Source organism: Panthera leo, chromosome B2 (genome assembly GCF_018350215.1).
Source record: "Panthera leo isolate Ple1 chromosome B2, P.leo_Ple1_pat1.1, whole genome shotgun sequence".
Taxonomy (NCBI): Eukaryota; Metazoa; Chordata; class Mammalia; order Carnivora; family Felidae; genus Panthera; species Panthera leo.
The window spans coordinates 3,878,633-3,894,078 of NC_056683.1; the positions used below are offsets into that span (position 1 = coordinate 3,878,633).

At 52.2% G+C, this 15,446-nt stretch overlaps 2 protein-coding genes across 3 annotated transcripts; one reads left to right on the top strand and one right to left on the bottom strand.

Annotated features, from left to right (window-relative positions):
* Positions 1–982: 982 nt before the first annotated feature.
* TRIM38 (tripartite motif containing 38) lies at positions 983–13,555 on the bottom strand. 2 transcript variants are annotated; one of them, XM_042937712.1, is made up of 7 exons: positions 13,524–13,555; positions 11,197–11,735; positions 9,170–9,265; positions 6,967–7,197; positions 5,693–5,715; positions 5,485–5,597; positions 983–2,506 (listed from the first exon to the last, which is right to left on the bottom strand). In XM_042937712.1, exons 2-7 carry the CDS (start codon positions 11,605–11,607, stop codon positions 1,983–1,985), a joined length of 1,398 nt encoding a protein of 465 aa, XP_042793646.1. In that variant the 5' UTR covers positions 11,608–11,735; positions 13,524–13,555; the 3' UTR covers positions 983–1,982. The 2 variants fall into 2 exon arrangements, with proteins under 2 accessions (XP_042793646.1, XP_042793647.1); XM_042937713.1 differs by lacking the exon at positions 13,524–13,555 and adding an exon at positions 13,479–13,496.
* LOC122219299 lies at positions 13,416–14,981 on the top strand. The gene is made up of 3 exons (XM_042937476.1): positions 13,416–13,432; positions 13,498–13,664; positions 14,138–14,981. Exons 1-3 carry the CDS (start codon positions 13,416–13,418, stop codon positions 14,698–14,700), a joined length of 747 nt encoding a protein of 248 aa, XP_042793410.1. The 3' UTR covers positions 14,701–14,981.
* The last annotated feature ends 465 nt before the right edge of the window (positions 14,982–15,446 follow it).

Consider the following 15,446-nt stretch of genomic DNA (forward strand, 5'->3'; position numbering starts at 1 on the left):
AGCATTTTTCCCCTTAAGGACGAGAACTTTGTTTTCTTTCTGGAACTTGCCTGCACCTGAATCAGTTTCTCATTTTATCTCTATTACCCTTATGGCTTCCAAAGGTTTGTTTTGTTAATTAAAAAAAAAGGTCTTAGTTGAATGTTTATCATCGTTCTTTCCTATTCAGCAAGGTGTTTCACGGTATAGACTTCTCTGAGCAGAGTACTCTATTATGCTGGGAAAGACTACACTTATGGATAAGACGGGACTGCAGGACACCTAGAGGTAGAGACGACTTAGTGACTTATCCTGCGCAAAGATGTGGTCTCTCAAATATCCCGTGGGTCTGAGGCTCCAGAAGTTAGGTCCATGCACTCAGACGATGGGGCCAGAGAACACATACGACTGGGGTTCCTTGGGGGGAGGGGGATCTCTTCCCTCTTCCTATCTTACGTTCTCCAACTAGGGTCCCGTAAATTAGACTAAGAAAAGACAGGACACAAAGAGAAGTTATTAACGTGTCGTGAGATCATAGAAAATATATGTATTGGTCACTGCCCCCAGTTCCTGGCACACGGCTCCTAAATCCTTTGGAACTTGCTGAGTGATAGGAGCGTCTCTTGTTCTAACGAAGCAGCTTTGGGTGGCTGCTGGATAGCTCCAGGACGGGGGGCAGGTCACCAGAAAGACCAAGCCATGGTTTAGAACTTCCAGCGTCATCCCACCTACCCCCCCTCCGCCCCACCCTCTGGAAAGGAAGGGAGGGGGGACTGGTAATCGGGTAACAGCTGATCGTGCCTTTGTGATGGAACCTCCATAAAAATCCCGAAGGTACAGGGTTTGGAGAAGCTTCTGGGTTATGAACATGTCCACGTGTTGGGTGACATACCCCCAACCCCACTAAGGACAGAAGCTCCTGTACTAGGAACGTTTTTGGACCCCATCCTATGTATCTTTTTTTTTTTTTTTTAAAGTTTATTTATTTATTTTGAGAGAGACAGAGACAGTGTGAGCAGGGGAGGGCAGAGAGAGAGAGGGACAGAGAAAATCCCAAGCAGGCTCCGAGGCTGGGGACAGTCTTGCGGGACGGAGCCCTCAACCGGTGGGGTCTGCTTGAACTTTCGTTACTGGTCAGAATTGAAATGAACAGTAGGACATTGCACCTGTCGTGAGAAGTGAACTACCCAGCCACGGTAGGTAGGGGTGGGAGGGTAGAGGAGAAATGGAGTTTTCCCTAGACACATGGGAGCACTCGGAGACGAAGAACTCAAAGGTGTGACTGGCACTGGGGCTTGCAGCATCTTAACAAAGGAACCATTGACTTTTAGAGAAGGGATAAGACGAAGGAAGACGGCTTTCTAGGTGGTGCACCGAGTCCCCCAAGAAAATTCGTTTTTATTCTTTCTCTCCTTTCCATTCGGAACATCTCGTCGTAGACCACGTTTCATTCTTCTTTTCACACTTCGCTTGTTATTGCCCAGACAGAGCTCGCTAGGCCTGGTGGGCATCCGCACTCGCCCCATCATCCGGGCCTAGGGCTCAGATGATTAATCCGAGGTCAGCGGTTCAAAGCGTCACTGCTATTTTGATTTTCCTGCTCTTTCTTGCAGCTGGCAGACACAACTGCAGCTTTCCCTCACTCCCCACCCATGAGTTCCTACGGCATCCGACAAACCGGGAGAACGCAGACCCCCCCGAGCCCTGGGTCACCCTGTGGGTCACCCAGAGACTCCTGTCAATCCAGGCTCTGAACCCACGGAGGGGCTGCAGAAGACAATGCGTGATCATTGCTGTTCTCTTGCTTTCCTCGAGCTCAGGCTGACCATCTGTGGATTTCTGCAGTTTCCTTCCATTCATTCAAAGCAGGTTTATTAAGTAGCCACAAGTGCAGCAGAGTTCTAAGTGCAACAGCGGTGAAAAGAACAGACCAAATTTCTGCCCTCAAGGGATTTCCATGATATTTTCTACGTTAGCTAAACCAGAAGGTTGTGCTACTTTCCTTACTTGTCTGGGGGAGGCAGGAACAAAGGAGAATGTTGATAAACCCGGAAATAGGGCCGGAGAGTATCAGAGAAGGAGGCCCTCGGGAAGGTAAAGATGTGGGAGCCAGCGGTCATGTTGTAAAAGGATACAACCCCGACATCGCAGTCCAGAAAAACCCCCACAACCAGGGGCTGCTCCCTCAGATAAAGAGAGGTTAGGGGAGAGGTGAGCGCTACGTAGCCTTTCTTTACACATAGTCTGATGGCCCAGAATCCAGACTGAGGGCACTGTATCACGCCAATGTCCCTATGCACGTTTTCCAAACAAACTCCTAAATCCCAGCCAGTTCCTTCTCCTACATCTACTTCAAAGTACTGTCTTCCTGAGGTGAAGCCTTCACAGCCCAGGATACTGGGTAAGACAGTGAATCTCCTAGAGGAATTGCCTAGATTCTCCTGGAAGCATCCACGAGTCACTTGTCTCCGATCTTCAGACAGAATTAGCTCATGATGGGCTGTGTCTGGATCCAGAGTCACGTTGACTGAAAAAAAAAAAAAAAGGTAACTAAGTAAGTAAGTCATTAAAGAAGGAAGGAAGGCAGGAAAGGAGGGAGGGAGGGAGGGAGGGAGGGAGGAAGAGAGGAAGGAAGAAAAATGGGAGGAAGGAAGGAAGGAAGGAATGGAGGAAGGAAGGAGAGAGAGAAAGAAAAAGAGAGAAAGAAAGAAAGGCACATTTTTTGTTGTGAGAGCACAGTTTAATTTAAGTTAAAGCAGCCTGTGCTGGAACCCAAGCACCTCTCTTCCCAGTGGCGAGAGCTTAGGCAAGTGATGCTCCGGGGCTCAATTTTGTTACATTATGAACGAGAAATTGTCATCTCTGTCACAAAGAATTGTGGGGGAACTGAATGAGTTTACGTACGCTTAATGCTCGGTAAAGTTCCTGGAATATGGGTAAGTGCCCAATAAGTGGTTAGTAATGGAAACACTATCATCTGCATCATCACCGTCTTAGTCACTCAGAGAAGTCAAGGACCAGGACTAACCAGGACAGCAAAAATTACAGAATTGCAAGGAGAAACAGACAAGTCTACAATCATCACGCGGTATTTTAACACTCTTTTTTCTATAACTGATGGATCAGGCAGGCAAAAAAAGGGAAGATATGAAAGATCTGAACAACCCAACAAGCCCAGCCTAATAAATATATGTAAAGCTCGGCAATTAATAAACGGAGACTATGCACTTTTCTCAGGTATAGACAGAAGATGTACGGAGTAAAGACTAGTCAGAAAGTAAGTCTGAACACATTCCAGTGAATCTATATTGCACAGACCATATTCTCTGACCTCAGTACAATCAGGTTAGAAATCAGTAACATAAAGATAATAAAAAACATTCTAGGGGCGTCTGGGTGGCTCAGTCGGTGAAGCATCCTACTCTTGATCTCAGCTCAGGTCACGACCTCACCGTTCTTGAGTTCGAGCACCGGGTCGTGCTCTGTGCTGACAGCGTGGAGCCTGCTTGCAATTCTCCCCTCTTTCCCCCTCTCTCTGCCCCTTCCCCGTGCTCTCTCTCACTCTCAAAACCAATAAACATTAAAAAAAATATTCTTGGGGCACCTGGGTGGCTCAGCCGATTAAGTGTCTGACTTCGGCTCAGGTCATGATTTCGTGGTCTGTGGGTTTGAGCCCCGCATCAGGCTCTGTGCTGACAGCTTAGAGCCTGGAGCCTCCTTCGGATTCTGTGTCTCCCTCTCTCTCTGCCCCTCCCCTGCTCACGCTCTGTCTCGCAAAAATAAATTTAAAATGTTAAAAAAATTTTTTTAAATTTTAAGTTAAAAAAATATTCTAAATAATAGGAAATGTAAATGTTGCTAAATCATAATATGATGACATTTGGACTTGAACAATAATAGAATGCTACATATAAAAAATTATACGGTGGAGTTAAGGTGGAATTTTCAGGAAAATTTTATAGCCTTTAAGTGTTATTTTAGAAAAAGAAAAAAGCTGGAAATTAAGAAGCTAACTATCCAACTTAAATTAGAAAAAGAACAGAGAAACCCAAAAAGAATTTCTTTTTAAAAAAGGCTAATAAACAGGGGCGCCTGGGTGGCTCAGTCGGTCAAGCGTCCGACTTCGGCTCAGGTCACGATCTCGCGGTCCGTGGGTTCGAGCCCCGCGTCGGGCTCTGGGCTGATGGCTCAGAGCCTGGAGCCTGCTTCTGATTCTGTGTCTCCCTCTCTCTCTGCCCCTCCCCCGTTCATGCTTTGTCTCTCTCTGTCTCAAAAATAAATAAACGTTAAAAAAATATTTAAAAAAAAAAAGGCAAATAAACAACAAACCAATGAAATGAAAATAATGCGATGGAGAAGGAAAAGCCAAAAGTAGCTTTCATGAAAAGACTAATACAACAAGCATACCTCTAAAAAGACTTATCAAAAGAGAAAATAAGAGAGAAGGCAAAATTGGAATGAATACAGAAATTTAAAAATTGGGAGAATTAATGATAAACTCTATGCTACTAAGAAAATCGGCCATGTTAAGAGGCCCATGTGCAAGAGGTTGAGGGGTGTCTTCTAGAAGCCGAGGGCAGTCTCTAGCCAACAGCTCCCAAAAAGCCAGGGCCCTAAGCCCTACGATCGTAAAACAATGAATTCTGCCAACAACCTGAGTGAGCTTAGATGGGGATTCTTCCCCAGTCTAGCTGGTCTCCATGAGAACCCAGCCTGGCCAACACCTTCATTTGCAGCCTTGTGAGATCCTAACCAAAAGACCAACTAAGCTGTGCCCAGCTTTGTGACCAACGAAAACTGTGAGATAATATGCGTGTGGTGTTTTAAGCTGCTACATTTGTTTACCGGTAGCGATTATACAGCCGCCAAATCATTTTAGGTTAGCTCCGATTTTGTGGCCAAACAAGTTTTAAAACACTTTCAGTTTTCAGAGCTTTTTAAATTTTGTAATTATAAATAAGAGTAGTGGAAACACAGAAAGCACTGAGGGAGAGAAACAACAGAGCAAAAAGCTCTGGCTTTGGATTTGGTAAAATTTGGTTTCCATCATGGTTCTAGCACTTACCGTCTGTGTTATCCGGGCCACGGTCCTAAAGTCATTTGAGCCAAAGTCCGTAATACTTACTTATCTTTCTTACATCGTTCTGAGAGTTGAGTAAAATATTAACCACACACACTATGTCCCAGGCACTGCGCTAAGCACGTTACACACGTGGACATATTTACGGTTCATGAACAACCCAAGGAAGTGGAAATTCTTCCCATCCTCGTTTTTCAGCTGGGGAAACCGAGGAAGTTGTTTGCCTGGGATGACTCAGCTAATATACGGGAGAGCAGGAATCTGAAGGGTCTGTACACATAACCAATATGCTATGTCTCCGCTGAAGTACCACTAAACGTCACTAAATGACCTCTCTGGCTAGGAGCCTGCCCGGGGACAGGTGGCGAATGTGATCACCACCTCAGGTCCCTTCCACCCATAGCATTTCGGGATTCTTCACATACCTTGATAGCTCCTTAACATTTTCTTCATATCAAAATAAAGCTCAGAAACACTGCACACAGTATGAACTTCCAAAGAATGGGCCTCTGGTGTTTCCAGCTTCACAGCCGAACTCCTAGAACAAGGAGAGGCCAAGGGTCTCTTCAGTGACACATTCCATTCAGCTCGATCTACCCAGGCCCTCCCCTCCCGCATTCATATAGGACTTACCTGCGCAAAGTCTCTTTCACATCCTACGGAGAAACAAAGACAAAAAGGGAGTGTGAGAACCTGAGTATTTCGTGAGGACTGGCACACGGGCTGCTCTCCGGAAATGCTCCTTCCAAAGAAGCAAAGAGAGTGACCCCAGCCTCAGATATTGACGGACACTAGATAGAATCATCCCCACCCCAGCCTCCTGCGATGTTCGGCATGACAGGACGTTCGTCAGCCTCTGAGTCTGTTCTCTGCCTTGCTGAGATCTGTGGAAAGCTGTGGGGTCTGCAGTCACAGCCCGTGGGATGCTGACGCAAGAGGCCAGAAGCTTTGCCCACATGCCCGCTGGCAAGACTTCCTTCTTGCCTCGACCTCATTTCTTTCAGAGCGAGCCCATATTAAAGACCGGCGGCCACAGAGGGTCCTTCGCGGCGAATCCACGCACAGCCCCCTGCAAATGGGCCACGAAGACGGTGGGGGCAGTTATCACACAGTGATACGGCAGGTCACGTACAGTCTCCCACTTACAGCGGGAGAACCTCTAGTTCCATTAGCGGAAACTGGAACGAACAGTTCCTGGCATAGTTGACCTCACTGGGCTGGGTCTTTCATTCAGCTGAAAGAAGGCCCCATAAGGGCCGTGGGGGGCTCTATGAACAAATCAGGGAAAACTGTCACTCTCGCTGGCTGCCCCACTTGAACATCCGCCAGTCTCCCGGCGGAGCGTTTCAGGAGGCAGTTTGACAGTCAGGGTTCTGTGCACATGGGACAGAGGCGGATAGTGGCAAAAGTTACCCCATGATCCTGTTCGGCCAAGGACCCCACCACGTCCACCCAGTGGGGGTCTAGTTTTCTGATTCGCATAAAGGTACCCTAGAGACTAGTGAAGGCCACCCTGTAGATACCGAGGTGTATCTAAACATTCCTTTAAATTCCCCTCATCGATGTGCCACTTTTGAGTGAGACAGGCAACTTGCCAATCTTCCCACGCTCCCTCACCCTTCTTCTTTTTTTTTTTTTAATTTTTTTTTACATTAACTTACTTTTGAGAAACAGAGTGAGACAAAGCGTGAGCGGGGGAGGGGCAGACAGAGAAGGAGACACAGAACCCGAAGCAGGCTCCGGGCTCTGAGCGGTCAGCACGGAGCCCGACACGGGGCTCGAACCCACGAACTGTGAGATCGTGACCTGAGCCGAAGTCGGACGCTCAACCGACTGAGCCCCCCAGGTGCCCCACCCTTCTTCTCTTAACAGGTCGAGGGTGCCTTCCCACAAGCGCATGGCCCCACCTGCAGCAACTTCTGGGCTGAGCTCTGACATCTCTTCTCTAGTTCCAGGATGTGACTCTTGAGTTCTTGGCTCTTCTGTTTCAGAGTGGCCTCGTTATCCATCAGTCTCTGTAGAGTCTGCTTGTTTTCTTTCTCCAGTCTCCACAGGTAAGACTTCTCCTCTTCATGCAAAAAGCTCTGAAGATTCTTGAAGTCAGACTGGATTTTTTGTTTCTGACTCTCTATCTTCTCCTAGAGTCAAGAAAGTAAGCTCAGAAGGCGGAAACAAGCCCAATGCCCGTCAGCGGGTGAAGTGATGAAACGTGGCAGATAGGCAACGGAACGCTACCGAGCCTCGACGAGGAACGAAATTCGGACACACGCTACGACACGGGTGAACCTGAAAGGCGTGATGCTAAGCGACATAAGCCAGACACAAAAGGACAAATGTTGTAGGATTCCACTCACATGAGGCACATAGACTCGTCAAATTCATAGAGACGGAAAGTGGGAGAGTGGTTACCAAGAGCTGAGAGGAGAAAGGAATGGGGAGTTGAGCGTTTAGTGGGCACGGGGTTTCAGTTTGGGCTGATGAAAAGGTTCCGGAGAGGGGTTCCCACCAGTGGTTCCCACCGATAGGTGGTGGTGATGGTTGCACAATAACGAGAAAAAGTTAGTGCCATGGAATTGTACACTTGCGAAGGATTAAAACAGTAAATTCTGTGTTACGTATACTTTAACATACACGCGGAAGAAAAGTTTTCACAGCTACTGTGACATCCTTTTCCCAGGAGTCACTGGAGCTGGATGACTGTCACAAATTTCCGCTGTAGGCTGTTCTCAGATGTGGGAGAGTTGTCACAATTCTATACAGTCACCCGATTGATTCCCTTCTTCGGCCAAATGCAGGAGGAAGGAGGGGCGGGAGCGCCAGATAATTTGATCATGGAACTAGGGCTGAAGCCAAACGCTTTAAAGGTTTACGGGGGGGGGGGGGGGAAACCCCAGTTTTTATTTGGGATGTAAAGAGGTATTTCTGGGCCTGAGGGAATGGCCCGAAGCAAAAGCTCACGATGAACATCGTGGAGACGGGACTCTGAGACAACAGGCCAGCAGGGAAGGTCAGTGCTACCAGCAGGGGGAGGTCGGGGTGGAAGGATTTTATCATAGTTATGTGTAGACTGACAGAAGCCAGATGACACATCTTGTGGGACCAGGCTTTCATTTTGGGAGATACAGAACTGTAGTTTCCACCAGTGCTTTCCCAATTCAAGCAGTGTTTGCATGACTGAGATGTCGTGCTAAAAGTGTCCTGGGTGGGTTTTCCGTATATATTAGTGTTTTTTGGTTTGTTTTTTTCTTCTTGAGACAGAATGCACAAGCAGGGGAGGGGCAGAGGGAGGGAGGGAGGGAGGGAGAGAGAGAGAGAGAGAGAGAGAGAGAATCTCAAGCAGACTCCATGCACCAGTGCGGAGCCCAACGCAGGGCTCGATCTCACGACCGTGAAACCGGGAGCTGAGCTGAAATCACGAGACCGACGCTTAACCGACTGCCCCGCCCAGGTGCCCCACTGTACGTATTAGTTATAATCAAGATCCTCCCCGCGGCCCAAGATCCCAGAAATGAGGGAAGGGAGAGCGTCCTCTGCGGGTTTAGCATCTGCACCCAAAGGAGCAGGGCAGAGATCGGAAGAGACCCCCAAGAGAGGCAAAGCGGTCGGCCAGCCTGAGGGGTTCGGCCGTGTGTTGATGGATTACATCAATATTTCCATACAGGAATGCATCTCTGATCATGGGCAGCCAGTCAGCCAAGGAGGTCAACCCGGAGTGACTGTCTTCTCGGTGTTCACAAAGACTGGCCTCTGAACCTATGAGCGAACGCACTCTGCTCTGTGGTCAACGTTTCAGCGTAATCAAGTTGAGGCCTTCAAACCAGGAAGGTACCGTGAGGTGTTTCAAATTTGAAACGTAGGCAAGGAGGGCTCTCACCTACACAGGCATTCCAGCCCATGACTATTGGAAAGTTGAAGGGATTGGAGATAAATTCTCACAGATGTAGACCACCACGGGCATCGAAGCATGTAATGGTTTCTTCTCTGGGTTTTATCGGGTTTTATTTGGTCTGGTTTAGGGAAAATAAATGGTCATCCTGTTTTACCCATCACCTGCCGCGCCTTTGCTCTAGGGTAGAAAATAGCTTGAGATCAATGAACCCAAATTCTTACATTCCATTCGCTTATTTGCTTTCTTGCGAGCACCTTCTGTTTCGTACACTCCTCTTCCAGCTGCTTCAAGTTCGTCTGGGCATTCTGGAGCCTTTCCTGAAGGGAAAATGGGGTGAATAAAGTCTATTTAATGTGACAACTCTTCTTTAGGCACGTAAGAGGAACCCCAGGCCTCCCAGACTATTAGAATAACACTGGATACTGGGGCGCCTGGGTGGCTCAGTCGGTTGGGCGCCCGACTTCCGCTCAGGTCATGATCTCACGGTTCGTGAGTTCGAGCCCCGCGCCGGGCTCTGTGTTGACGGCTCAGAGCCTGGAGCCCGCTTCGGATTCTGTGTCTCCCTCTCTCTCTGCCCCTGCCCCACTCGCATTCTGTCTCTGTCTGTCTCAAAAATAAATAAACATTAAACAAATTTTTCAAGGTAGATTTCATAAAAGAATGTGCTGAACCAAACACAACCAATGCCAGAATGTCTGACGCACAGGGAACTTTGTGTGTGCTGTGCTGAGTCGGGAAGGAAAGACCAGGACGCCAGCTCAAGTTCATGGAGACAGCTAATGGAGGAGGGTAGTGCTGGTATCTTTTGAAGAGTGATAATCCACGAAGCCAGTCTGAAATGATTTAGTATCGATATCAAGCTTTTGGGCTCTTTTTCAAAATAGTTTCTCACATTTTCATGGAAAACAATTTTAAGCTGCCCCAAATTGCTAGCTGTGGCTAATGCTACAAGAGTCAGCCTCTGCCTTCTGTAAACCCAGTAAGTATACTCGTTAATTCTCGAGTGTTCTCGGGAAAGGGCTCTATGAAGCTTGTCAGGAAAAGACGATATTGCCCTTTCTACCCGGGGGACCCAGTGTCTTACTCCAAACCCACCTCCACCTCATGGGGGAGGGAACCACGAGCACCACACTGGGGACAACAATCTTCCTCTAGTCTAAGCAGGACAGAGAGAGAATAAGGTGCCAGGTCTGTGCCCCTCCTTCGCTCCCTGTGGCAAAGGCCAGCCTGCCTCTACTGCTTCGGAGTGAGAAACGCAGGCGCTGCCCCAAACCTCTCCGTCCGCCTCAGCCTCCGTGAACCATCATTTCCAAATCCTTCAGCTCCCCTTCCCAAATCTTGCTTGAAACTGTCCCATTTCCCCCTCCTTATGGGAATAATCTGAATTTTATCCCTTGCTATTTTTACTTTATCGGTGGCCAGACATCCTTTTCAAAGTCAGCCTGATCCTCCGATTTGCAAATAAAAGCCCCCCCCTTCCCCCCCCTCCCCCCCCCCCCCCCCCCCCCCCGCCCAGTGACCAGTACTGCTCTGGGCTAGGATTCAGACTCTGAGCTGAAGCTGCGGTTCCGGGCCCAGACCCTCCTTTCCCAGCCCATCACCCGCCTTTCCCTCCATCCCACGCCCCGCTGTGCCTCTGCACATACGGTCCCCTCTCTCTGGAACGCCCTGCCCTCTCTTTTCTCCAGGCCTCTGTCTACGGTTAATTGTCACCTGTCCTTCAGGAGTCACTTCTCAGAAGGCTCGTCAGACGCCGCTCCCACTCGGTGCCCACCCCCACCACCCAAGCCAGGTCACTCCGAGCAATCTCTTTTGCGGATGTGTCCTCCCTACTAGACTGTAGGACACCCGAAAGGTGTAGGACACATCTTTGTTTCCTGTGTGTGCGGAGTGTATCACAGTCTCGCCCGCTGTGGTTGCTAAAATGACACACACGGGGTGCGGCAATAAACCACGCAGGGCTGGGTTCGAGCGCGTTGCGTTCTGGAGCACGGACAAGCACCTCACAGCAAGAATGGAGAGGGACAAGAGGGTGGCCTTCCCGCCGGAGGTCGAGATGGACAGTCAGGACTTGACTCAATGAGGACCCACAATAAACCATTTTTCACACCACGAAAGACAGGACCTGATGACGTGATGACAGCTGTAGTTCAGGGTCATTTTCTCGGGTTACAGGCCTCGAAACCTCAGGCCCGGGGGGCAGCATGGGAGCGGTGCTCGCCAAAGCCCCTCCGGTCCACGCGCTTACCTTGTAGCTTTGGCACACGTCCTCGATGACAGCTGTGTCGTGCCCTTTGTGCTGCGGTGACCGCTCACAGCGCCAGCAGATGAGCTGGCCTTCGTCTTCGCAGAACAGGTGCAGGAACTCTCCGTGTTCCTCACACGACATTTCCTGGTCCATCTCCTTGATGGCTTCGATGAGATTTCCCAGGTGCTTGTTGGGCCGGACGCTGGCCATCCGAAACGGAGCCCGGCAGTGGGGACAGGAAAACACATTGAGCGACGGCTCCTCCTGGTGTAGGTTCTTCAGGAAGTCGCTGATGCACTGTCTGCAGTAGCTGTGCCCACAGCTGATGCTCACGGGCTCCGCCATCAGGAGCAGGCAGATGGCGCAGGTGACTTCCTCCTTCATCTTCTTGGTGACTATGGGGCAGGCCATGGCTCTGCCCGACAGGCTCCAATACCGGATCGAGAGGCAGAGATGAAAATCCACAGGGATGGAAGTACACGTCGCCCGAGCCTCGGCGCGGTGCCCTGCGCTGGCCTCCACGCGCCTCGGAGTCTTCTCTCTCGAGAGAAGAAACGGATTGGAATTTAGATGATACGTAAAATGTAGCCGCGTTGGGGGCACCTGGGTGGCTCGGTGGGTCAAGCAACCGACTTCGGCTCACGGTTCACGGGTTCGAGCCTCGTGGCGGGCTCTGTGCTGACAGCTCTGGGCCCGGAGCCTGCTTGGGATTCTGCGTCTCCCTCTCTCTCTGCCTCTGTCCCACTTGCGCTCTGTCTCTCAAAAGTACATAAACGTTAGGGGCGCCTGGGTGGCTCAGTCGGTTGGGCGGACGACTTCGGCCCAGGTCATGATCTCAGGGTTCATGGGTTCGAGCCCCGCGTCGGGCTCTGTGCTGACAGCTCGGAGCCTGGAGCCTGCTTCCGATTCTGTGTCTCCCTCTCTCTCTGCCCCTCCCCAGCATGCACTCTGTCTCTCTCTCTCTCTCTCTCTCTCTCTCAAAAATAAACATTAAAAAATTTTCTTTTTAAAATAAATAAACATTAAGAATTTTTCAAGCAAATGTTGCTATGTTGTGCCAAACAGGAGTGACTATCACGTGTGGCCGCTTACATTTACATGTGTGAAAATTAAATAAAACTTAAAAATTCAGCTTCTCAAGCAGGCCAGCCACATTTCAGTCGTTTAACAGCTGCGGTGACTGGTGGCTACACAAGAGCGTAGGCAACACTCTGTCACTGCAGAAAGTTTCCTTCCAGCAAACACTGACAGAGGACAAGGAAGGTTTCCTGCAGCAAGAGAGGAGTCAGGGAGGGAGCGTGATACTCTTTCCTGCTCTAGGAAACATCCAGAGTCACTATTCCCAGAACTATTTCTTTGGGACTGGTAGGAACACAGAGGTAACTGGGTGGTCTATGAGGGATTCCATGGAGGTCATCCAATGTGACTCTACCCTACCCCGCTGCCACTCCCCCTCCCTCGCCCCACCCCACCGCACTCAGTCCCACAAGGAACAAAAGACAGCGGGTCAATAGAGTCTCAGGGAGCCCCAACCAGGACCGATAATGAAAGTAAACAAGACAAGGAGAAGAACCGATGTGTCCTTTCCGGAGTCCTCTCAGCCTGAGGGAAAAGAACTAGAAGGAGCTGGGAGAGGGGTTGTCGTGGGGGGCAGAGCTCCTGCAGAATTAGGGAGCGGGCTGTGTCTTCTCCAGGCCGGGGCCTGCGTCTCGGGGTGACCGGAGCGCAGGGGCTCCGCAGAAGCCGGGTGTAGGGGGAGGCGGGAAGCAGACAGGGGGTGGGGGGGAGGAGGACACCGGACGGGGAGGCGTGACCAGGAGCAGAGGGGGCGACCCCGCGCCCACCGCGGCGCGGCTGGGGACCTCGCTCCGTGCCCCACTGCCCGCTTCCGCGCGTCTGCGGGGGGCAGAGCGGCGGGGACGCCCCGAGAGCGGCCTTTCCTTTGACAGTAACACAACCGAAAACGGGGGTGCCGCTCAAGGTGCCGGGACCGTCTCTCGTAGTCACCGAGGAATTCCTCTGGGGACCTCGGCGCCCCGGCAGGGGTGGGGATGGGGTGCTCTCCGCCGGCACACGCGGGGCCCGCCCGCACGGGGGAAGGCGCTCCCCTCCCCGGGCCCGCCCCCCGCCCCCCCCTCCCCCGACGCCACCGCCCGCCGACCCGGGAGACCACGGGCGGGAGCCGGAAAGCGGTGCCGACCGTGTGCAGGGTTCGCGCGATGCGTCGGCAGCACGCGCCCCCCCCCCGCCCCACGCTCACTCGCACGCTCGTTCACACTCACACGCGCGCGCGCATCCCAGGCCCCCGCGCCGACGCCCTGTCCCACCTGCTTCCCCCGCCGCGGACGCCCGCCCAGCCCGGGCCGCCGCCGCCGCCGCCGCCGCCGCCTCCCGACGTCCGGTTTCGCCGACCGCGGGCTCTGAAACGAAACTGCTGTGGGAGGCGGGCCCGGAGGTCCCGGAAGGAGGTCTGGGGCGGCGCCCGCGAGGTCCGGGAGGAAGCGGGCCGCCGAGTCCCGGGAGGAGGAGGGAGAGGGGGAAGAGGGCGGCGGGGTCCCAGGAGGAGGGGGGGGTAGGAGGAGGAGGGACTCGGGGTCCCGGGAGGAAGAGGAGGAGGAGGGGAAGGAGGAGGAGGAGAGCCGCGGGGTCTCGGGAGGAAGTGGAGGAGGAGGAGGGCCGCGGAGTCCCGGGAGGAGGAGGAGGGAGAGGAGGAGGGGAAAGAGGAGGAGTGCCGCGCGGGGTCCCCGGGGGAGGAGGAGGGGAAGGATGTCCGCGGGGTCCCGGAAGCAGGAGGAGAAGGACCGCAGGGGTCCCAAGAGGAGGGCCGCGGGGGTCCCGGGAGGAGGGGAGTATCGCCCGGATCTTAGCACCGAATACCTCTGTCACAGCCATAAAAAGGCGGGGCAGATTAATAAGCCCGTCAACTATTTTGTGACCTTAGCACCGGAGCATCTCAGCTCGGGAAGCCCGCGGAGCGTCCGCTCCCAGACTGACTCAGATCGGTCCACGTTTGTCACCACCGGCTTTAGGATTCACCAGCCTTCGGGGCCGACGTTTGTGCCGGTTTGGGGCCGCGCACGGTTCTGTAACTGGCGAGGGGCGCGGCGGGGAGGGGTGGCGACAGCAGCGGCGTCTCTCGGGGTCACGGCGTCGGCCAAGCAAGCCCCCTGCGTCTCCGTCCCGCTCGGTGTCCCATTTTCCTCCTCCGCGCCCCTGGACGGGACTCCGACGCCGCCCTTCTCCGCAGTAGGAGACGCCCTCGGGGACACAGAGCTCGCCCAGCCGCGGCCCCGCGGGTCCCAAACCGTGAAACGGGCTCCTCTCTTCCCTTCCCGGACGGGAGTCTCTCTGTGTCCTCTGGGCCCTTCACAGACACTCCCGCCCATTTGCCACCCAGTGGCTCTTCGTGCCCCGATGGCGCATCTGATGGTGGCGGGCCCCGCGCCCAGTGCGGGACGTATCTGCCCCCGAAGTAACCGGCACACGGACGGGGCTGAGGGCTGAGGTCCTGAACCCCTGGCCCCATGGCGGGTCCTTGCAGATCCCCATGACTTTCACCGTCGTGGACGTGACTGTGGACCCAGGCAGAGCTCTTCCCAAGCTGGTCTTCTCAGAGGATGCCAAAACGAAAACAAACTGCCGCTAACACAAATAACAGCAAGGCCAAAGCAATAACGCGCTGACAGGACCTGTCTTGTGTGCCATACGTCTGTATGCACGCATGTGTGGTACGCGTGCGTGTGTGACACGTGTTATGGGGCATGCGATGGTGTGTGATACATGGTGTCTGTGTGATGTGTGTGTGTGTGTGTGTGCTGTGCGATATGTGCATGTGTGTGTATGCGTATGTGGAAGGTAGCAGGCAGGTTAACAGGGCAAGGGTAATGCAAATATACTATTTAACGTTCTTATTCTATAAGATAAACTGTGATTGGAGCGCCCCAGGGGGCTCAGTCGGTTAAACATCCAACTCGATTTGAGCTCAGATCATGATCCTCAAGTTTATGAATTCAAGCCCCGTGTTGGGCACTGTGCTGATGGTGCAGAGCCTGCTTGGGATTCTGTCTCTCTCTGCCCCTCTCCTGCTCTTACCCGCATGAGCTCTTTCTCTCTCTTTCTCTCTCTCCCTCTCTCTCTCAAAATAAATAAATAAACAGTAAAAATATTTTTAAAAAAGACGACCTGTGATTTAATGATGTACACTCTACACTCTAAAGCAACCACTAAAATAACAAAACAAAGAATTATGG